Below are 22,813 nucleotides of genomic sequence, written 5' to 3'. Positions count from 1 at the left end.
TTGTTAAATGAACACTATATTTTAGGACTTTGCCCTTCAGGAAGGAAAGGAGCTATTCCTCTCCTCCAGGACTGAAACTTTCTAGTCTAGGTAGGCCAATTATAACAGCTTTATTCTCCTTGTTAGAGATTGGTTAATAAAGGTCATGTGACACAATTTTGACCAATGAGCTTTAAGAGCATATCAGTAGGCAACTACTAGAAAACATTTTATTTCTTGATGAAAGAAGATTAGGTGATGCTGTCTTTTTTGTAACTCTATATTCAGCTAAGTGGAGACATATTTTCTAGAACTGTAGCAGCTGTCTTGGAATCATGAATGAACCCAAGAAAACAGAACAAGCCAGCACATTGAATATCAAATAGCAGAAAGATGGGAGACACCTGGTTTGTGATGGCATTATTGAGCTGCTCAATATTCAGTGTTGAAAATGTCCTATCTCTGTGTATCTCCTGTTTTGAAATAATAAACTTCCTTTTTTTGACAATTTTAGCCGAGTTCTATTATTATATCCCACATGTTTCTAACAATCATAAATATTTCATTATTAAAATTATAGTAAGAATTAAAGGAAATATATGTGTAGCTCACTTGGCACTCAATATGGTTCAATAACTATTATCTTTATTTTTATTATGGTCCAAGACCCTTACATTCAAATGCTAGGTGAGATGTAACTATTATAGATGGTATTTTTTATATCAGTAACACAGTCCACATGTAAACTGTGAATTTGCCCTCTTAACTAAATGGGAGTCTACTTTGAAGCTTAAATTCTTTTGGATAGAGAATATGAGCTATAATTGATTAGTTTATTACAATTAAAATAACTTACCCAAATTAAAAAAAAATACTAGACGATAATAAAAGAGTCACTATATTGTTACAAATGGTGGGCTGCTATGAGTCTCTTAGGAAATAGGCATTATTTTCAGTGAAGGTCTAACAACTCTCCTCAGTCTCATTCCCTTTGAAATATTTTCTATTTAATTCACATACATTCAGATATTTATTATGTAAAACCTATATGTGAACTGTTTATTCTCTTTGTTAAGTGTGAGTAAAGAAATGGTAAGCACATACATTTTCAGAGATCAACTTTATAACTAAGTATCTACTAGATGTTCTTAATCTCTATCATTTATTTCCTTTATTTTATGAAATTTTAGTTATTTTTTGATGAAAGTTGCTTTTGGAGAGAATACTTTGAACTTTTTTCTTTTTCTTGTAAAATTAAGCATCCCTCAATTTTATAACACTGCTGTTAACTACACTACAAATATCCTTGATTGCTCCTTGTTAAAAGTGTTTCAATTGATGGATGATAAACCTAAAGTGAATAACTTCTTACAAATTCTAAGTAAATAAGAAATTGGACCATGAAGTTGCATGGTATTTACTAATAATTTTTATACATATTTGATGCTGATATTTATCACTTATCCAAGCTTAACATACTATATTAAAACCTTTCAAAAAGTTTCAAAAAAGTTTCAAAAACTTTCAAAAAGTTTTAGTCTAACCTAATATATCCTAAAATATCATTGACTTGGTTTTTGTTATTTAAGTGGATGCTCATATTTCTAAATGATAACAGTTCTCCTTTACATTATAAAAACTTTTTTCTTGAGAGTAGATGCCAGTCTATGAACAGTGTGATACTCCTTGTTGGAACAACAAAAAATGGTTGGATAAATTAGCTATTTATTAAGAGCATCCAGAAGTATCATACATGAAGTGTATTTTAACATGAACACAAAGAATCAGACACTGGCAATAAACTTTCTGTCGCACTTTGATTTGTATTCTTAATTCTGAGCTGGAAGTATTTAAGGATAAAATAAACTGTATTCTCAAGATTTGCTTTGCCGCATGATAAAAGAATGATAAACAAAGGAATGTTGCCATGAAGAAAACATAAAGCAAACTTGTGATTTATATGTACTTCACAAATATGAAACACTCAACCAGAGATTCCTAAACATATACATATGTACAAATATACAAATAAATATTATGACATTGGAGATATTTTCACCTTCAGAAATAGCTCTTCCAAAAGTATTATTAGATCTCTTTTTCTAAAAAGCGTTTTCCTTGCTGATGGAAACTGTACTGCCTAATGGATAAACTGGGTGATAGCTGCTATAAAACCTTAGATCCAGAGGGAAGCTTAATTTCCCTTCTCTTTCTGTGAATTTAACTAAACAGAGAAGTTTTCTTATATCACTTCTACTTATATTCTTGAATTAATGAGGTCTTAGCTCTGGCCCTTTTTCTGGTAATCTTCTCCATGTGCCAAATATCTCTAAACTCTCTGGAGGAGAAAAATCTCACAGCACGTAAGATTTAAGTACCATCATGTCAGAAGTTTCACCACTTCACTCAGTAGATTACTCTTCTTAGCAATGTCTCAAAATTTAATGTGCATAGGAATCACCAGAGGACCTTATTAAAATGCAGAATTTGTTGATGGACATTTGGGTTGGTCAAGAAATTCTGCATTTTAATAAGGTCCTCTGGTGATTCCTATGCACATTAAATTTTGAGACATTTCTAAGAAGAGTAATCTGAATGAAGTGGTGAAACTTCTGACATGATGGTACTTAAATCTTATGGATTAAGAAAATATGGCACATATACACCATGGAATACTATGCAGCCATAAAAAAGGATGAGTTCATGTCCTTTGTAGGGACATGGATGAAGCTAGAAACCATCATTCTGAGCAAACTATTGCAAGGACAGAAAACCAAACACCACATGTTCTCACTTATAGGTGGGAATTGAACAATGAGAACACTTGGACACAGGGTGGGGAACATCACACACCGGGGCCTGTCATGGGGTGGGAAGAGCGGGGAGGGGTAGCATTAGGAGATAACACCTAATGTAAATGACGAGTTAATGGGTACAGCACACCAACATGGCACATGGATACATATGTAACAAACCTGCACATTGTACACATGTACCCTAGAATTTAAAGTATAATTTAAAAATAAATAAATAAATGCAGAATTTGTTTAAGTAGGTCTGGGGTACCGTCTGAGATTCTACATTTCTGACAAGCTTCCAGCTAATGCCCATGCTGCTGCTTTAAAGCCCACACATTGAATGGCAATGCTTAAACTAAAAATTGACACTCCAGTCACCTAAGGGTTTAGTCTCCCCACCACCCATTTCCACAAATCTTCTCAGCTGCAACTACAGGAAGACGCTTTGTAGGCTTAGTTTTTTGCCTCAAGGTACTGTACTGAAAGGAAAGAATTTAAGGAATTCAGATGAATAATCCTAAAAGTCAATTTAAAAGTCAATTTTGCTGCCATCTAGTTTAACTTTGCAATCTGGTCTCCAATTGTGAGGAGGCTTTTCATATGTGCCCATTTACAAAACACCGAACTTCTAGGTGCTTGTTTTGTTCTTCCTGTTTTAATCCTGAATTTCATAACCTGCCTTGTTTGGAAGTCCTGAAGGAAGTCCTATTGTTTGGAATAGCAGCTCACCTACATGCCTTTCATCTGGACTCAATAGATTGCCTTTTGCCAGACCCTAAGTCACCTGCTGGAACTTGGCATATTACCTTTGGCAGAACATCCTAAATACTGATTGCCCACTCAGACAAAATTGACCTAGCACCTGTCACTGTATTTCACGGACTCCAACTCTTCTTGGCCCCTGGTTTGGGCTGCCTCCCAGCCCTAGCACAGCTATGCTTCCAGGTGCGTGGGCCTCCTGTGGGTGCTTAGCGCATTCAGTTTTGATCAGAATTCAACTAAAGGCTATTTCTGTTACACACATCTAAAGATAGTTTGGGATCTATTTTCATTTCCCAACCTTTGATCTTATGTTGATAAATTTTGTCTCATAAAGAGTTCATATTGTTTGGTGACTTTTCATTATTATATTCTTAAATCTATTAGTAAATGGAATAAAGGAAGAACAACATAGAGAGACGTAATGTGATTGACAAAAGGCCTAAGGTTGGTTTTTAAATAAAAATCTTATTTGACAAATTTTATATTTCCTTGTCACTGCCACGATACATCAAATCATATCCTTTTGTCTTCCTGCTATAGTTTCACATGAAATTTAAAGAAACAACTGTTTAGTGCAAAAGCCTTGAGAACAGGCAAATAGTAGATGTGTATACTATCAAATATAAGAGAAAAATAAGCACCTGGTAGACTTCTAATTGTATCTGTAGATATGTTTCTATAGTTTAGGGACTGGAGGTATAGTTGAGTATAGTTGGTAGGTATTGGAATTTTCTTCAGGAAAGCAGCAAGTTTTCAAGACCGTCACAATTCAATACTCTTAGTTTTGTCAATTATGTTTCACAGGTAACCTTTATAAGTCAAGATGAAGAGAGCTTTATCTTTTCAACATAAAATTATGTATGCATCTAAACCAAAAGTCTGAGAAGTACCAAGTTCTGCGGCTATAATCCACATTTTGTTCTTCTTCAATGAATGTTAGGAGGAAAACAGACACACACAGGTTAAGAAAAGGAAACTAACCTTTGTTGTGTGTTTACAGGGCCAACCTTTGTGGAAAGCCGCAGTCATCGAAATTCTTAAAAGAATTTTTTAGAGTAAATTATTACTCCCACGTCACGGAGGATTATACATTTGCAGAGAAGTTAAATAATTTGTCCAGGATTACATAACTGCCAACTGGTGGTACCCACAGTTGTTGGGCTCATACAAAAAGCCAAGCAAGCCCTTTATCTTAAGCAGGTCTAAAGTCTTGGAATTCCTTAACTTTACTAACCTTTGTCTGGAAAAGCCTTTGTCCCTAATTTCCCAGGATGCAGAGTAATTATTTAGGCTTGTTACAGCCATATGGTGCCAAGCAGGACCATGATTTTCTTCTATGTTTCACAACAAATGCTGTGAGGAAAGATTGTGAACTATACCAATCAATCAGAAGATTGTAAGTCTCATGTCATTATTTTGATGGTAGGAAAGACATATAGTGAGATAAAAGTGAATATTTGTTAACCTACCTTTTAATCTCATATGCTCTAATAAAATATAAATTAATAGCAAAAAATCAAAAAACAAAATACATATCTGCGTGTAAGGAATTTTAGTGACTTTCATCTTATATTTCAGTACCAAAAGAGACACTTTGCTTCATGTAATGCTGATAAATTTGAGCCTTACAATTGAGTTCTATGTTTTCCTTCCTCTTGAATAGGAACAAAATCGTTCAAAATTTAGAATTATAAAGCTTAATTTTCCTTAGAACAAAAGTAATAAAAGTAAATGGCATGGTGAAAGTGTTATTAGAGGTGAAAGGATGTATTGTAAATGCTGGTTGATATCTTTTATCTAGGTTTAGCAGTTTTCAGCCCAATTAAACTGAAGTGGTAAAAGGAGCTTCATAGATAAAATATGCACAACAGGATGGATGTATCTGCGATTTGCCTCTAGAAGCTTAGAAGCACTTTGCTGCTGTGCTTAACATCACTCAAGAGGGCACAGTCTTCAAGAGGAACCACTTCCTTTCTCTGGCAACAAAGACTGCCATATCAAAAGAGGGTGGACTTTAAGAAACATTCAATCAACTCTCCCTTACTGGTTATCTGAGAAGTTGTTTTAGAGGGTCTACCCCTTCTTCATGACTTCATCAAATTCCAGAAGGATGAAGTTCAACCAGGTCATCATCAGATAACAGCTAATAGAAGTTTATCAGTTTTTCTCCCCTGATATAAACCCTTTCATGGATAGTAAATAGTTTGGGAGATAGTTTTATGTTATCTTTTCAGGGATACCAAATGAGGAAAATTTAAATTGTTAGAACTAGGATACAATATTACAAAGAAAAGATTTATTTTTAATTCTGTACTTTTGGGGGAAAAAGTGTAAAGAACAGATCAGTGCATACCAAGGATAAATCAAAAGCACATCACTTTTGAGTAGATACATGTGACTTCTCAGGAAGAGATTGGGAAGCTGAAAAGGAAATAATATCTGGTAAGGATGATATTGCAAGTGAAAAAAGCCACTGTTGGTGAAAGAATGCCAAGTTCTTTAAATACATATTCATAGAAACATATCATTTTGGAGGATATATTATTTTACAAGTTATTTAATATTTCAGTAAGTTACACTGAAGCTCTTTTTCACAATGATTATTTCTGTTCAAGCCCACTGTCAGAAATAAAAGAGCTTTTTATTATTTTTACTTTTTAAGCATAAAAAAAATCCGTATCAAGGTAATCAAATCGATTGCTCTTGGAGTTTTTTGGGGGGTAGACTTATCAAATTCTGAAAGAAAATTTTCCTAGAACTAATGGAATTAGGTTACCTTTGAATTCTCACCCCAACTTTGAATAGTCACTAATTCCTTTCTTTGCTCTTTTGGTGTTTGCAAAGGGGTTCGCTAAAGCCTGAATTGATATAATTATTGGCTCAGATTGTTAGAGATCTAGGCCAGATGGCTATGGGTTTCTAAAGTCCCCCTTGCTTGTGGTAGTTTTCCTAGTTTGCCTATAGGGTTTGGGGATCAGCAATTTGAAAGGGCTACAAACTTGTAAAACAGTATTATTCATGGGGGCAGAATGTTCATCAGCGTGACCCAGTACTAAATACATTCATTATAGGCATTTCTATTCTGCACAATTTGCCACACAGCACTGATTTCAGGAGGGGGAAAAAAAGACAATGGCTTATAAAATGCTTTTGAATGCCTAAAAAGAAGGAGAATTCACGCTGAGACTCCTCTGCTTTCTTTTTTGGAAAGAGCCTTCTTAGTGACTTTAGCTGAGCTCTGCTGAGAGTAAGCAAAGTGGAAAAATCAGAAAATTACTTTTTTTATATGTTTCTGGGGGGCAAAATAGAGAGTGAGAAAAAATAAATGGAAAAAAGTGACAATGACATTATGTGAAACAGCAAATATGCAAGCGGATGAAGACAGCTGAGGAATAATGCAAAAGGTATGAAAAAAAGCAGCAAAAATGGAGCCACGATGATAAACTTGAAAGGAATTGCAGAGCAGAAAGAACATCATAAATAATCATATTTTCAAATAAGAATACCGTATCAGTTTCTGTGACCTGGATAGAGCACAAGCCTCCCATGATATTTCCTAGCATTTTGATGCACACAAAATGCAATTTTCAGCTCAGGCATTTGATTTGTCAGTGTAAACAACCTTTGGGGTTTTAAAAATACATATCTGAAGTGTTTTCATAAATAATGCATATATTATAAAAATTTGACTTGTAAACTATTGAGTCCATGTCCCCCCAGTATTCACTGCGAAGACTAGCCATGTATAGATAGTGCCTTTTGGTAGAAATTGGCATGCTAAAGCTTGCAGTGTCTTTTACCCAAGATAAATAGGATTTTTTTGAAGTACAGGACGAAGAAATATTACAAACAATTTTGCCCAAACTCAAGGAAAGAAATCATACAAGGTAGAACTATATTGTTAATTAGCTCCAAATTCTGAGGTGTTCCCTTAAGTCTTGCTAATTAAGAGAAATCAAGAGTGCAAGATAGCCCTTTTTTTATCTTCAAAGAATAAAGATGAAAGAAAACAGAAAATGAAACCTCTTTACTTGCTCCGTTCTTTAAAAACAGAGCCTCAAGAAAATCTGCTTGTGCTCCTGGAAGGAGAAAGGCCCAAGTATTTACAGAGGGAGTGGGGAAGGAGGTGGTCTGAGAAGCATAATTAGAAGCAAGTTTTCAAATTGTATTAAATTCCTCCACCAACAAAACGCACTTAGAGGTATTTTAAGTTAAACTAGCACTTAAGGAGTATGAAAAGCAAGATGATTACATGTCTGTGGCAGAAGAAAGGGCAATTAAGAAAATAAGAACAATTTAACGTGCCATATAAATAAAGGCGACCAGAAGTTGATTTAAAGTTTTTCTTCTGTAATTTGTCTCCCCTTTGTCATGGCACGCTCAGAGAAAGTGAATGCAGTAGATTGAAAGGCGGAGGGGGAGTGCGGAGGAAGAAAGAAGGAACAGGGAAGGACTGGCTCCCATCTCCTCCCCCAGCCCCCACCAGCCCGTCTCCCCTTCTCTCCCTCGCGCACCCACCCCCGCCTTCCTCCTTCTCCGTCTCTTTCTCTCTCCCACCCTCCACTCTCTCCCTCCCTCCTTGGGTGACTCCATCAGCTTTTGATTTGGAAGCACGCTGATTGGCTGGAAGCGATTCAACACACGCTGGGCAAGAGCTTTGTCTGAGTTGAAGTGAAGTTGTACAGATTTTAGACTGGAGTCAGCAATCACGGGTGTTTAGTCTGCAGCCGAGCAGCTAAAGGGAGAAAGGATCGCTCAGGAAAGACACACTGCAGACTCCACCGGCACCCTGCAATAGATGGATTCCGACTACACAAGGGAGAAAACGCGGAGGTGACACTCTCCTGCCTGGAAAGAGGACGAACCACCAAACAAACGCAAGGACTGGACTCCATGCCGAAGGTATCTGGAAGTCGTGACACGGTGTGTATAAAACAAAAGTTTGCGAGCTGTTAATTGCTGTGCTGTGTTATTAAGAGACGCTTTCAAGTTTCAAGTACCAAATGTAGCTTTACGTTGCCAAAGGAAGTTGAGGCAATTGCTTTGCTGTTTTAACTTGCTCTGTGAGGGAAATCTCATAAACTGACCAATGCACCAAATGAATGCTAAAATGCACTTTAGGTTTGTTTTTGCACTTCTGATAGTATCTTTCAACCACGATGTACTGGGCAAGAATTTGAAATACAGGATTTATGAGGAACAGAGGGTTGGATCAGTAATTGCAAGACTATCAGAGGATGTGGCTGATGTTTTATTGAAGCTACCCAATCCTTCTACTGTTCGATTTCGAGCCATGCAGAGGGGAAATTCTCCTCTACTTGTAGTAAACGAGGATAATGGGGAAATCAGCATAGGGGCTACAATTGACCGTGAACAACTGTGCCAGAAAAACTTGAACTGTTCCATAGAGTTTGATGTGATCACTCTACCCACAGAGCATCTGCAGCTTTTCCATATTGAAGTTGAAGTGCTGGATATTAATGACAATTCTCCCCAGTTTTCAAGATCTCTCATACCTATTGAGATATCTGAGAGTGCAGCAGTTGGGACTCGCATTCCCCTGGACAGTGCATTTGATCCAGATGTTGGGGAAAATTCCCTCCACACATACTCGCTCTCTGCCAATGATTTTTTTAATATCGAGGTTCGGACCAGGACTGATGGAGCCAAGTATGCAGAACTCATAGTGGTCAGAGAGTTAGATCGGGAGCTGAAGTCAAGCTACGAGCTTCAGCTCACTGCCTCAGACATGGGAGTACCTCAGAGGTCTGGCTCATCCATACTAAAAATAAGCATTTCAGACTCCAATGACAACAGCCCTGCTTTTGAGCAGCAATCTTATATAATACAACTCTTAGAAAACTCCCCGGTTGGCACTTTGCTCTTAGATCTGAATGCCACGGATCCAGATGAGGGCGCTAATGGGAAAATTGTATATTCCTTCAGCAGTCATGTGTCTCCCAAAATTATGGAGACTTTTAAAATTGATTCCGAAAGAGGACATTTGACTCTTTTCAAGCAAGTGGATTATGAAATCACCAAATCCTATGAGATTGATGTTCAGGCTCAAGATTTGGGTCCAAATTCAATCCCAGCCCATTGCAAAATTATAATTAAGGTTGTGGATGTTAATGACAATAAACCTGAAATTAACATCAACCTCATGTCCCCTGGAAAAGAAGAAATATCTTATATTTTTGAAGGGGATCCTATTGATACATTTGTTGCTTTGGTCAGAGTTCAGGACAAGGATTCTGGGCTGAATGGAGAAATAGTTTGTAAGCTTCATGGACATGGTCATTTTAAACTTCAGAAGACATATGAAAACAATTATTTAATCTTAACTAATGCCACACTGGATAGAGAAAAGAGATCTGAGTATAGTTTGACTGTAATCGCTGAGGACAGGGGGACACCCAGTCTCTCTACAGTGAAACATTTTACAGTTCAAATCAATGATATCAATGACAATCCACCCCACTTCCAGAGAAGCCGATATGAATTTGTAATTTCAGAAAATAACTCACCAGGGGCATATATCACCACTGTTACAGCCACAGATCCTGATCTTGGAGAAAATGGGCAAGTGACATACACCATCTTGGAGAGTTTTATTCTAGGAAGTTCCATAACTACATATGTAACCATTGACCCTTCTAATGGAGCCATCTATGCCCTCAGAATCTTTGATCATGAAGAAGTGAGTCAGATCACTTTTGTGGTAGAAGCAAGAGATGGAGGAAGCCCAAAGCAACTGGTAAGCAATACCACAGTTGTGCTCACCATCATTGACGAAAATGACAACGTTCCTGTGGTTATAGGGCCTGCATTGCGTAATAATACGGCAGAAATCACCATTCCCAAAGGGGCTGAAAGTGGCTTTCATGTCACAAGAATAAGGGCAATTGACAGAGACTCTGGTGTGAATGCTGAACTCAGCTGCGCCATAGTAGCAGGTAATGAGGAGAATATCTTCATAATTGATCCACGATCATGTGACATCCATACCAACGTTAGCATGGATTCTGTTCCCTACACAGAATGGGAGCTGTCAGTTATCATTCAGGACAAAGGCAATCCTCAGCTACATACCAAAGTCCTTCTGAAGTGCATGATCTTTGAATATGCAGAGTCGGTGACAAGTACAGCAATGACTTCAGTAAGCCAGGCATCCTTGGATGTCTCCATGATAATAATTATTTCCTTAGGAGCAATTTGTGCAGTGTTGCTGGTTATTATGGTGCTATTTGCAACTAGGTGTAACCGCGAGAAGAAAGACACTAGATCCTATAACTGCAGGGTGGCCGAATCAACTTACCAGCACCACCCAAAAAGGCCATCCCGGCAGATTCACAAAGGGGACATCACATTGGTGCCTACCATAAATGGCACTCTGCCCATCAGATCTCATCACAGATCGTCTCCATCTTCATCTCCTACCTTAGAAAGAGGGCAGATGGGCAGCCGGCAGAGTCACAACAGTCACCAGTCACTCAACAGTTTGGTGACAATCTCATCAAACCACGTGCCAGAGAATTTCTCATTAGAACTCACCCACGCCACTCCTGCTGTTGAGGTAAGATCATAAACCACATCAATTCATTGCAATGTTAGGTGTTAGTGTTCAGGAATTGTGTTTACTAGTTCTTAAATGTTTTCATTAATAAGTAACAATACTAATACTGTGCAAATTAAGTAGGATACAAGTTACATTGTGAATATGTAACAAAGATGCACACTTTAGCATACTGTTTTTAGTTTTCCTTAAGTAAATAACTTCATATAATATGTGTAATATTGAAAAATAAATGTGAAGGTCACAAAGGACTATGTAATTAGAGTCCCCTTGCTTCCCAGATTAAAATAATGGGAAGCCAAAAAGTAGAGACTTGCTTTATTTTGAAGGTTATAGTCTTTACTGAACAAATAAAAAAACTGAGGCCTTCAGACTTCTATTTCAATGCATGCTATGTTTGTCCAAGTTTGGAAGATTTCCTGACATTTTTTAAACTACATGCATTACAGTGTTGTATTTTACAGTATTTTCCATGTATTTTTACAGGTGGTCACTTTATCTGAATTATAAAGAAAATAAATCAGTTATTTGAAAGGGAGTCTTCTTTCACAAAGTAAAAGTCAGTTGTATTAGGTCATCCAAATCTCTCTGAGATATGTTTTAGTTATAGTTGGTAGCTGGCTGCATGGTCCGCCACAGTCCAGCATTTGCAAATCTTTTAAATAGAGATAATATGTTCAGTTACTTAGTTGAAATAGCAAGCAACTGTTTTTCTTGCTTAAAGATTGTGAGTGTTTGGAGGCTTGTTTCCGGGAATCAGTTCTGTCTATTTGGTTTCCAGCAGGTCTCTCAGCTTCTTTCAATGCTTCACCAGGGGCAATATCAGCCAAGACCAAGTTTTCGAGGAAACAAATATTCCAGGAGCTATAGGTATGAATTATTCTTGTGTTACTTATTAAGTTTCAACATAAATGCTGAAGAGAAAAAACTGTAATTTTTTTTTCTGATTTATCTTTCCAGATATGCCCTTCAAGACATGGACAAATTTAGCTTGAAAGACAGTGGCCGTGGTGACAGTGAGGCAGGAGACAGTGATTATGATTTGGGGCGAGATTCTCCAATAGATAGGCTGCTGGGTGAAGGATTCAGCGACCTGTTTCTCACAGATGGAAGAATTCCAGCAGGTAAGAGGGTAGTGAAAGAAAATCTTTATTTTCAGGTCTACCGTGACACCAGTAAAATGAAAAATTTCTCTCATGCTTATATTTCTTCTTTATTTGTCCCTTGCACTAAAGTATTTATAATATGTTTTATAGTATGTTCATCACTGTTTAGTAATGAACAGAAACTGAAACATTTTAACACTGTTAAATTTCATTAAGCGGTTGGAAGAGAACGAGTAAGCATGACAGCTTCATAGGACAAGAAGAAAGGGGTGGGGGAAAATCAAAAAAACAAACCATTTTCCCCCTCTTTCCACCTCATCCGATACAGCCATAGAACACGGTTGTGTAACTCTTTGCAAAATTATTGGGTGGTGGTTTTTATTCAGTTAAACTGTTTTGGCGCAGAGTGGTGAACTGGACTGTAATTTGGAGGATGCGTTTCCTGTGATGGGCACCAACTCACAAAATCAGAGACTAAAATACACTGGAAATTGTACACTTCAAGCATTAAAAATAGGAGAAGGAATGCATCTTTGTAGGTGGTAAGCACAGAATATTTTTGCCAACATTTCATTTTGCTATAGTAGAAGAGGCACAGGGACCCAAGAGTGGAATCTTTAAGTACACAGCAAGATAGAAGAGATGCTATTAAGTTTCGAACCACGTTTTCCTTGGAGTTTCTTCCCTCTAATTCTGCAATAGAAACTCTCTGAACTGAGTAAATACTGATTATATTATCCTAGCAGCCCCACTACTAAAGACTGCAATATTAAATCAACCTTAGGAATACGTGTGTTCTTTTGGCTACCTATATTTCCAAGTTTCACTGAATGTGGATCATTGACTGCCATTTGATATATGAAAGATAGAACAACACAATATCACCCATCTTAGTTTCATCGCACCTCTATTTTTGAATACAGATAAGTAAGAGAGTTTAGGAAATAAACATGAGGGAGCCTCAGACAGCTACAGGAATTCAAGAAAATCAATATAGCTGACAACCCGTATCAGCAGGTTCCACATCCATAGATTCAACCAACTGTTAATTGAAAGTATTTGGATTAAACAATAAAAAATAGCAATACAACAATAAAAAACAATACAAATAAAAAACAATACAGTATAACAACTATTTACATAGCATTTACATTTATTAGGTATTTTTAGTAACCTAGAGAAGATTTAAAGTATTTGGGAGGATGTGCGTAGGCTCTATATAACTGCCATACCACTTTATATAAGCAACCCAATTTTGATATCCACAGGGGGCCTGGATCAATCCCCTTTGGATACCAAAGGACCACTGTGAATAGAAACTCAAGCACTCATAAGTGAAGTAGTGATGGCAGTAGCCAGAGCGGTATTAATATGAGGAATAGTAGTAGCAATAGTAGTTACCAACTATGCCCCCAGGTTTACTCCAGGCTCATGCAGAGTTTGATACCTGCACTGCCTCTCCTAAGGCTTTGGCAGGAATTAGTAGTAGTGACAGTAGCAACAGGCTTCTATTTTTTTTTTTTTTAAGATTTGGAAACTGAAACTTATAAAGGTTAGAAAATGCATCTCAAATCAGGCAGTTTGTACATGGGAGAGTGAGATTTGGACCAATCCCTGCACTCTTAAACACTAATCTATCAAGTATGTGAAGTAACAGGTTTTTGTTGTTGTAGTAATTGTTTTTAAATAGAGTGTCCTCATTGTTCTTATGTTCTAAAGACTTTATGACATACCCCATAACTATTAAATGTTGATTATTTAATACTGTTATCACAGTAATAGACACTATAATGTATCTCACAGGATGAATGTATGGGGGGGACTTCGAGAAACAATAAGGCATGCAGTGTACCTGAGAGCCTGTTTGCACAGTCATGGTGTCCGTTTTTTGTTTTTGTTTTTAATGCATAGACTTTCTTGACCAATTTGAAGAGAAATCTCTGAAAATTTAGTGGAATATATTTAGAATCAGACACTTTGCTCAAAGAGAATCAGTTTTATTATTCGTACTTGTGTAATAAAGGAGTTGGCTAAACTACAATTCTGTGATCCTGACAGAACCCTAATTTTGAGTATTAATCCTTGATTTTAAATAATGTAATTTCATTTCATTAAACAGAAAAGTAACATAGTGGGCATGACATCAATATTGTATTATGTATTTTTAGATTTGTATAATGTTTATTCATTGAAATTTAAATTTATCAGCATACTTAACTGAATAGCTGCTCTAATTACATAACCTTGGTATTTTGGGGATTAAATAATCCTAAAGTCCCTTTTAATTCTGAAATTGTAGAAATCTAATAGCTAATTATAAAGTTTTTTTTTAGGTCAAAGTTCTTTTACTTTTTCTTATATTTTCTAAGTTGCCACCTCCACGTAAGTTTGTGGCAAGAAAGTTTTCTAGCACTTGGAGTAAATAATAATAATAATAATTACAATAATAATAATAGATGTTAAGGAATAAAGACACTGGGGAAACAATAGGTAGACATAGATAAACTGTAGAAAACTGAATTGTGTTTAGTGAGTGACGTTAAGCTTCATCAGTATCACATTTCTTTTCAAAATTAGGAGTTCACCTTTATATCATCATTAATAATTCCACTTAACATGAGACAACTTTTAAAAAAAAATCTCATATTTGCACAATCACACTTAACCATGGGTGTGGCTGGAGAGTTATTTTGCTTGTGCATAACATTGTGTTACAACAAAATACATTATAGTAGATACAATTCTGCCTTACTAGGTACCTGCCTCCATCTGAGGTGTGGTCAAAGCTATCCTGGAGGTATAGAGCACCAGGAAGTCACCAATGGTCCGCAAAGTATATTCATGTTTGGCTACTGTAGACTGCAATATGCATACTGTGTATCTATACAAAGATAACTATCCCTTATTTATGAGTATAATTTTGATGACACATATTCCAATTTATTATTTACCCCGGCAACTTCCGGAGGCATAATAGGGTGTAAAACTTGTGTTTTGTAAATTTATATTCCCAGAAAATATCCCAAGTAGAGAAAAATGTAAGTCCACATCTGAATGCCATTAAAAGAGATCAGCACAGTTTCCAAAGCATTTATATTTCTAGGACTAAAGTGTCTTGTTCCAACTGTTTTTCTGCCTTAGACTTTGAACAAATATAGATTATGTTATGTTGCATTGCCTGCCAACAGGGTCATTTCTGGTCATTCATGCTATTAATTCCCACACAAATATCCTGCATTTTGAGCAGTCAAATTGGTATGCATTTTTTTGTCTGTTGGCTCATGTTTGCCAACATACTTTCTTACTCATTCAACTTTGAACTATAACACTAAGCATATGCCTGCAAAAATCTCCATTTTCCATTGCATTCACTTCACCAGGATGATTTATACAGCCGTTTTATTTTGTTTCTTGTGATACTCATTTTTCTTGATTGAGTCCAATCCACTTTTCATCAGTCTGTCATCTCTGATTACTTACTTTAAATATTCTTTTTAAATTCTATGTTCTCTCCTTTCTCATGGCAGGTATCCACGAAAGCCCATCTGTTCTGGCCTTTCTTCCATGACAGGTTTAGTGTGTCAGTGTGCAAACTGATATTCACTGTCTAGTAGCTCCTCCCTTTGTCAAATCTTTCTTTCATACAGCTTGAACAACATTTTGAGAACATTTTAATCCACATTTTTTGGCTCAAAATCAATACTTAACTCTTGTTGCCCAGCAACATTGAACTAAACTATTTATCTTGGCATTCAAAGGGCAATGGAATCCCCTCTTAGCTTATTAACTCTCATATGTTGCCATCTTTGTATCTTTTGTTATAGCTAGAAGCATCTCCTCACTTAATACACTGATGCTTTGCTCATGGTGTCCTTCCTACCTGAAAAGCTGGCTTCTCGTCACTTTGTGTAACTGAATCCTATTCATCTTTCAAAGTTTGTTTTAGGTGGCTCTTTCTTTAACTATTTCAGCTTCCACCTCCACTCTTCTTTCCTTTCTTGACATGCCCTTAGCATCATCTAGTTTGACACTTTACCTGTGTTTACGATGTCACTTGCTACACTTTACTTAGAGCTATATCTTTTTACAACTTTTGAGGGCAGGGTGCTATTGTTGCACTTCACATGTAGCAGACTCATAACGGATAACTGATTGATCACCTGATGACTTGACAGAAGCAAGGCATACGTATTTCTTCTTATATATCTGCTTCCTGTCCCACCAATAAGGTGCAGTGCAGTGACAAAATTCATAGTCTTATAGTGGTGAAGAAGATACTCTCCTTTCACCATGGTCCCCCTCCCCAGAGGACACTTAACTACCTATAAGAGCTTTCAAGGAGCAACAGAAAGATTAGCCACTTGCACCACTTGTCAACAAGCCCTGATAACTGGGATATAGTATGGAACATTTGTGGCACTGAATTACTTACAGATTGAGAATGTTTTCAGTCAAGTCCCTGGGGACAAGGTTGACAATATCAATGAAGTTGCAAGAAATGCCCTCTTCTGCACCATTACTCTTCCATTTCTCTTATTTTTGCCATCCTTCCCTCCATTAGTCTTTTCTTATCAATTTCTCTTATTATTTTTCATTTTTATGTTAATTTATTATTTTATAATTAAAGCTTCACTTATTTATTGGGATGAAGTTGCAAATAACATTCACTGTTTAAAAAATTTCTATGACCAAACTTATTTTTGAGCATGAACTTTCAGATTCTAGGTAACTTTCAGTTACCTAGATTGTATTTTTGCATTGTATTGTTGGTTATATGTTTATTATATTTAGGTCTTTAGAAAACTAGGTCATTTTCAGTATTCTTGCAAGCCTTTCCTTTCCCTCCAATCATTAAGCATTAAAATAAAGTGAATCAAACAACTAAGTCCTTCCCAAGCCTAAAACTACAGAGTTAAATAAAATAAATGAAGAGGTGTCAGCAGGTCTGTTCTTCTTCCTTCTGACAGGATATGAGTAAGACAATAGAGACAGGTCTAAGTTCCATTTTCAGAGACCTGGGGAATTAAGAAGGAAAAAAAAAATCATTACCACTGTGATTGTTATTTTGCTGCTGAGAAAACCTCATTGCTATTAAGTTATTCCAATTACTTTCAACCCCTTTTGTTTCGTCCACATCAAATTAAAAAAAAAAAAAGTTGGCAAACATTTCCAAGTAGTAATACTGCATGAAGTCAGGAAATCTAAAAAAGCTTTTATTCTTAAATCATTCTTGCTTATTTAAATGTAACCTTTCATAACAAATTGCACAAGTTTTCTTCATGCTTACCCTCTTTCTCTTTCCCCACCTTGATTCACATGGAATTGGTGTTCACACTTTCTCCACTTTTTTTTCTGCTTCATTGTATTTCTAGTTTTCTACTGATTCAGCTTTTTTCTCACTCATAATACTTGATCTCATTTTATTCCTCAAATTATCCTCCTTTTCATTAAAACTTGAGGTCCATATTTGGGACTCTTGCAGTTTAAGAACAGAATTATCTCAAAGATTCAAGCAGAGAAAAGCAGCAATTTCTACGCCTTCAATCAAAGACCATTACTTCTTTTTTTTCAGAAAGTCAACATTATTTTCTCCATGTTTTATTTAGAAAACATGTAGTGAATACCTACTGTATGCAGGCACTTTACCAGTTGCTAGTGATACCACAGTAACTGCAGTAGACAACTTGTTTCCTCTAATAAGGGAATGTGCATCCTTCAAGAGTCACCTTTTTAGCAATAATTTGGGAGGAAGAGGAATCTTCCTAAAGTAGATGGATCTACAAAATTAGCTCAATATGTAAGTATAGCTAGTAACAACCTAATGTTCTTGTAAGTCTAAGAGAATTATTTTGCATTTTCTGCATTCTGCTCTTTGCTCTAAAATGAAATCATAATACTGAACAGACTTATTTCTCACTGAAATAAGTCAATGGTTTGTAGAGTGTATTTTACATCTTTTCATTTCCTTGTCATGTAGCTTAGTTACTGTATTTGCCAAATGTAGAGGGGTTTTTTCCTCTTTATTTTCCTGCTTTTCTCATATCATCTATTTTTTTTCCTATGACTGTGGCCACTCATATTCCCATAAGAGCATTAGAACATCTGTAAGACCTAAGGAATGGATTTTTCATATTCTTCATCTTTTGATGACATTTTCATATATTTGAATATAAATATATTTTGAATCTTTAAAAGAAAACTTCTTAACAGGGTAATTGCAGATGGCCATCCAGTTGCTGAGGATACTTTTCACTGCTGTGTTAAGTAACAAGTCAATAAATAATTTGTAATATCTTTAAGAGAGATTAATAACTATAATTACCTTATAGCTTATTATATTCTCATTGCTTCCATTAAAACTAAAGTAATATTGAGAAAGTTACACAAAGGTATGTATTACACAAGAATTAATGGGTGGCATTCTAAAGTTATAGGTTTCACCTTACAAGTCTGTTCTTTAGAATTTATGTTCAGCACTTATTTCATCACTCACACCTAGTTCTTCCCACGTATACTTTATCAACCCGTCTTATCATTATTCAAGTAGCAGAATATTCTTACCTGATTAATAAGGAAAAAAAAGCACACCAGAAGATAACACTTATGGAGGTCTATAAAACCAGTGTTCAAATTAAAGCCATAATTGTAGTCCAGCTTTTGTGTATAATAATAGGTTGGCATCATGGAAATAGTTTAAAATTGTCTCATTCTATTTTTTATTATAAAATTGCATTTTTGCATCATTTTGAATCGTGCTAAGTATAATAATGAATCCCCACTGTTTTTCTTGAGTGCAGCTATGAGACTCTGCACGGAGGAGTGCAGGGTCCTGGGACACTCTGACCAGTGCTGGATGCCACCACTGCCCTCACCGTCTTCTGATTATAGGAGTAACATGTTCATTCCAGGGGAAGAATTCCCAACGCAACCCCAGCAGCAGCATCCACATCAGAGTCTTGAGGATGACGCTCAGCCTGCAGATTCCGGTGAAAAGAAGAAGAGTTTTTCCACCTTTGGAAAGGACTCCCCAAACGATGAGGACACTGGGGATACCAGCACATCATCTCTGCTCTCGGAAATGAGCAGTGTGTTCCAGCGTCTCTTACCGCCTTCCCTGGACACCTATTCTGAATGCAGTGAGGTGGATCGGTCCAACTCCCTGGAGCGCAGGAAGGGACCCTTGCCAGCCAAAACTGTGGGTTACCCACAGGGGGTAGCGGCATGGGCAGCCAGTACGCATTTTCAAAATCCCACCACCAACTGTGGGCCGCCACTTGGAACTCACTCCAGTGTGCAGCCTTCTTCAAAATGGCTGCCAGCCATGGAGGAGATCCCTGAAAATTATGAAGAAGATGATTTTGACAATGTGCTCAACCACCTCAATGATGGGAAACACGAACTCATGGATGCCAGTGAACTGGTGGCAGAGATTAACAAACTGCTTCAAGATGTCCGCCAGAGCTAGGAGATTTTAGCGAAGCATTTTTGTTTCCATGTATATGGAAATAGGGAACAACAACAACAACAAAAAACCCTGAAAGAACTGGCATTGCCAAATAGTTGCATTTATCATAAATGTGTCTGTGTATATTGAATATTAAATACTGTATTTTCGTATGTACACAATGCAAGTGTGATTATTTTAATCTGTATTTTAAAAATACATTTGTACCTTATATTTATGTGTAATTTAACAAACAAATTTTATTTTTTTACTCCCATGACAGACATGTTTTTCCTAGTCGTGTAGAAACTAGCCACTGTTCAAATCTGATACACTATTCAACCACAAAGTATACAGGCACTGCTTAGATTAGTTTTGTTGGGGAAGAATTATTATGTTGTATGAACAACCCCACTGAAGCATTATACAATTCTTAATTCCATTAAGTGATCCCACTTTTTTTCAATAACTTTTTAGAAATTAAGAATCATTAAAACTGTTAAGCTATTTTATTGTTATTTTCTCTACTTTCTACTAGCCCCAATAGTTGAACTCTTATAGGAAAATCGAAAGATAAAGTGAAAGTTTATTTCAGGACTGAGAAATATCTTGAAGGTTATTTATTAGATGACTATCTCAAATGAACTTTTTATAGACAATGATGAAAACAGAACTAAAGTCAATGTTTCCTGACTCCCAGGCCCCTACTATTCCAGGCCATCACACTGGCCTGTTCCGGAGAATATTTCTCTCACAATATTATTATCTACTTATAATTACGGTAAACAATAAATTTTATTCCATCCTTGTAGTATGAAACATGCTCCAAGGAAATGGAATGTGTCCTTTAAATGGATAACAGTATGTGTTCTAATGGCATAAAATATTACTGGATAAAAACAGTTATGTCAGTGTCTCTCCTAAGGTAGTAAATATAATTGACTTATTCTGAACCCATTCTATTTTGAATCTTCCCCTTTCCTCTCACAATACTTGAACATTTTAATCTTTTGGAATATTGTCTTTTTTTGTTATAACTATTCATTTTTAGCTTTTGTCTCCAGTGCATGATCTCATATTTTTGCTTTTATTTTTAGTATAAGAACATTTATAAAATCATATTTTTGTTACTGCAATTGTTTTATTTGTTGTGTGGCAAATGAGAAATCCTTTATTTATTGTGCTGTGATCTCTCTGTGTGAAATGCCTTGGTGAGAGAGATGCTTATTATGACTATTATCATTTCTGACCAAGCTTCTATTAATGTTGTTTCTAATAATACACTATCTTGATTGTACTCTCCAGAAAATTTTTCTGTCAGTGAAAATAAAAGAAAAATTAAAGTAAAGCTAAGGAACTGTCTATAAGTCAGAGTCCTGTTGCTACATATTTGTTCAAAAGCTTGGCATGCAGCATGCCCTTCCTGAGAGGGTGATTCAGTGTTGAGTTTCAAATAATAAACAGGCAGCATTCAGTTGGCTGGGCGAACAAGAAAAACACAATGGAAAAGGAATGAGTTTGAGACTTGTAATGGGAATGAAAGTAGTAAACCATATTCCAGCTAAATAAGTTAAATGCATTTGGGGAATAAAGAAAAAAGAGTAAGCAAGCAATAATTGCTTGAATATTTTTCAAATTACAAAAAAATAATACTTTCTCAGGACATTTTGTATTAAATTGTGCAGGATAAAAAGGTTTCCTTACAGTGTTTCCAGAAGGCAAGAATATTATCATCCCTGGCTTGCTAGTCAGGAATTGAAATACTGGGAAAGTTAAGTAACTGAAAAGTGACTAAAATTCAGATATTTGAATTCTCAAATGAGTACCACATTAAATAGAATATATTACCTCTTTCAACAGGCACATTTTCCTTTATAGGAGAGATTGCAATTACAAGTGAAATTTCAGTATATTTTTCAGTAGATTACACACACAAACGCTAACCATATTTAAATGCATTCTGCCTTTCAACTTCACTTCCTTTCAGTATATATTACCATTAAGAAAAAGACTTTTATATCCTCACTGTTCTTAATTTAAAGCACCAGCAGTAATATGGGAAGCTATGCTGAAAACCGCTATTTTGAATAATGTGAAATAAATAAAATGCAATATTTCATTCAACACAAAACTTTTGTATATTGTCCATATTCCAAGAATTTCATGTCTCAAAATCCCTTGTTTCTCCAGCCTTCTCCACTTATTATTGCTTCCCATGTCCACAGATTAAGAGAATATAAGTGCAAGATTTCAGCTTTTTGCTTCTGTTCCTTTCACCAAGTAACATCCTTTTAGTGAAAGCTGGGATGTCTGATGCTATCATAGCAACCTAATCTCTCACCAAGTTTGTATCACCTCTTTTTTGATACCCTACGCTTCCTCAGATTGAAACAACAAAAAAGCACTTAAACATTCTTTCCTCCACTTATTATTTTTAATCCCTTTAGTTCTACTGGATTATTTGAAATGTTCTTCAATGACAATCATATATTAAGGAAATTAACTTCAAAAAATGTAACTCAAAACTGAATCTATTGCTTAACAAATCCTCCTTAAATGCTTGTTTATAGAATGATGAGAATTAGCTTTCTTCAAATTCTTGTAAGTTATTAACATTTTTATTAATTGCTCATTGATTTACTTATTGATCTTAGCAGATGGGGCTTATAACATTGTTAATCATTTAAACTATTGTTCTTTCTGTCACAAATATTTAAATTTGCCACTTACCAATAGATAACTATTAAGGTAAAGATGAGTGAGTTATTAAGTTATTGTCTTATTGAAGTCACTGAAGACGTCACATTTATGAAACTCAGCTTAGTTTTCTTGTTTCATTCTTTTGATACTGGTGATCAGAAAATATTCAAAGATCAATTTGAAACATTGACACTTTAAAATTTAAAGATTGTAGATCTATTTTAAAAATAAGCAATATTATACTGGATTACTTGTATGGCTGAAAAATGCATTGTCTGACATGGCAGCTTTCAACATAGCAGAAACTAATAGAACTGTCCCAAGACTGTCTTACATGTTTTGACATTTCTGTTCCATTTCAGTATATCTGGATAATGTATCATCACAAGAACGAAACAAAAAAACTAAGCTGATTTTCATAAATGTGACTTCTTCAGTGACTTCAAAA

At 35.8% G+C, this 22,813-nt stretch overlaps 1 protein-coding gene across 4 annotated transcripts; it reads left to right on the top strand.

Annotated features, from left to right (window-relative positions):
• Positions 1-8,028: 8,028 nt before the first annotated feature.
• PCDH18 (protocadherin 18) lies at positions 8,029-21,018 on the top strand. 4 transcript variants are annotated; one of them, XM_009448287.5, is made up of 4 exons: positions 8,029-11,115; positions 11,900-11,985; positions 12,076-12,239; positions 19,019-21,018. In XM_009448287.5, exons 1-4 carry the CDS (start codon positions 8,629-8,631, stop codon positions 19,684-19,686), a joined length of 3,405 nt encoding a protein of 1,134 aa, XP_009446562.1. In that variant the 5' UTR covers positions 8,029-8,628; the 3' UTR covers positions 19,687-21,018. The 4 variants fall into 4 exon arrangements, with proteins under 4 accessions (XP_009446562.1, XP_063665943.1, XP_001136066.1 ...); XM_063809873.1 differs by having other exon boundaries at positions 8,216-11,115; positions 19,014-19,847; XM_001136066.6 differs by having other exon boundaries at positions 8,223-11,115; positions 11,897-11,985.
• Positions 21,019-22,813: the final 1,795 nt, after the last annotated feature.

The sequence above is a fragment of the Pan troglodytes genome, chromosome 3 (genome assembly GCF_028858775.2).
Source record: "Pan troglodytes isolate AG18354 chromosome 3, NHGRI_mPanTro3-v2.0_pri, whole genome shotgun sequence".
In the NCBI taxonomy this organism is placed as follows: Eukaryota; Metazoa; Chordata; class Mammalia; order Primates; family Hominidae; genus Pan; species Pan troglodytes.
The sequence above is the reverse complement of the archived record's forward strand: the minus strand, read 5'-3'. Positions and strand labels throughout refer to the sequence as shown.

Excerpts from the sequence above, each read along its gene's own strand:
- PCDH18 (XM_001136066.6), top strand. The coding sequence starts at position 8,629 with ATGCACCAAATGAATGCTAAAATGCACTTTAGGTTTGTTTTTGCACTT. Across the intron at positions 11,116-11,896 it reads ACGCCACTCCTGCTGTTGAG|CAGGTCTCTCAGCTTCTTTC; the intron begins GTAAGATCATAA and ends TTTGGTTTCCAG. Across the intron at positions 11,986-12,075 it reads AAATATTCCAGGAGCTATAG|ATATGCCCTTCAAGACATGG; the intron begins GTATGAATTATT and ends TTATCTTTCCAG.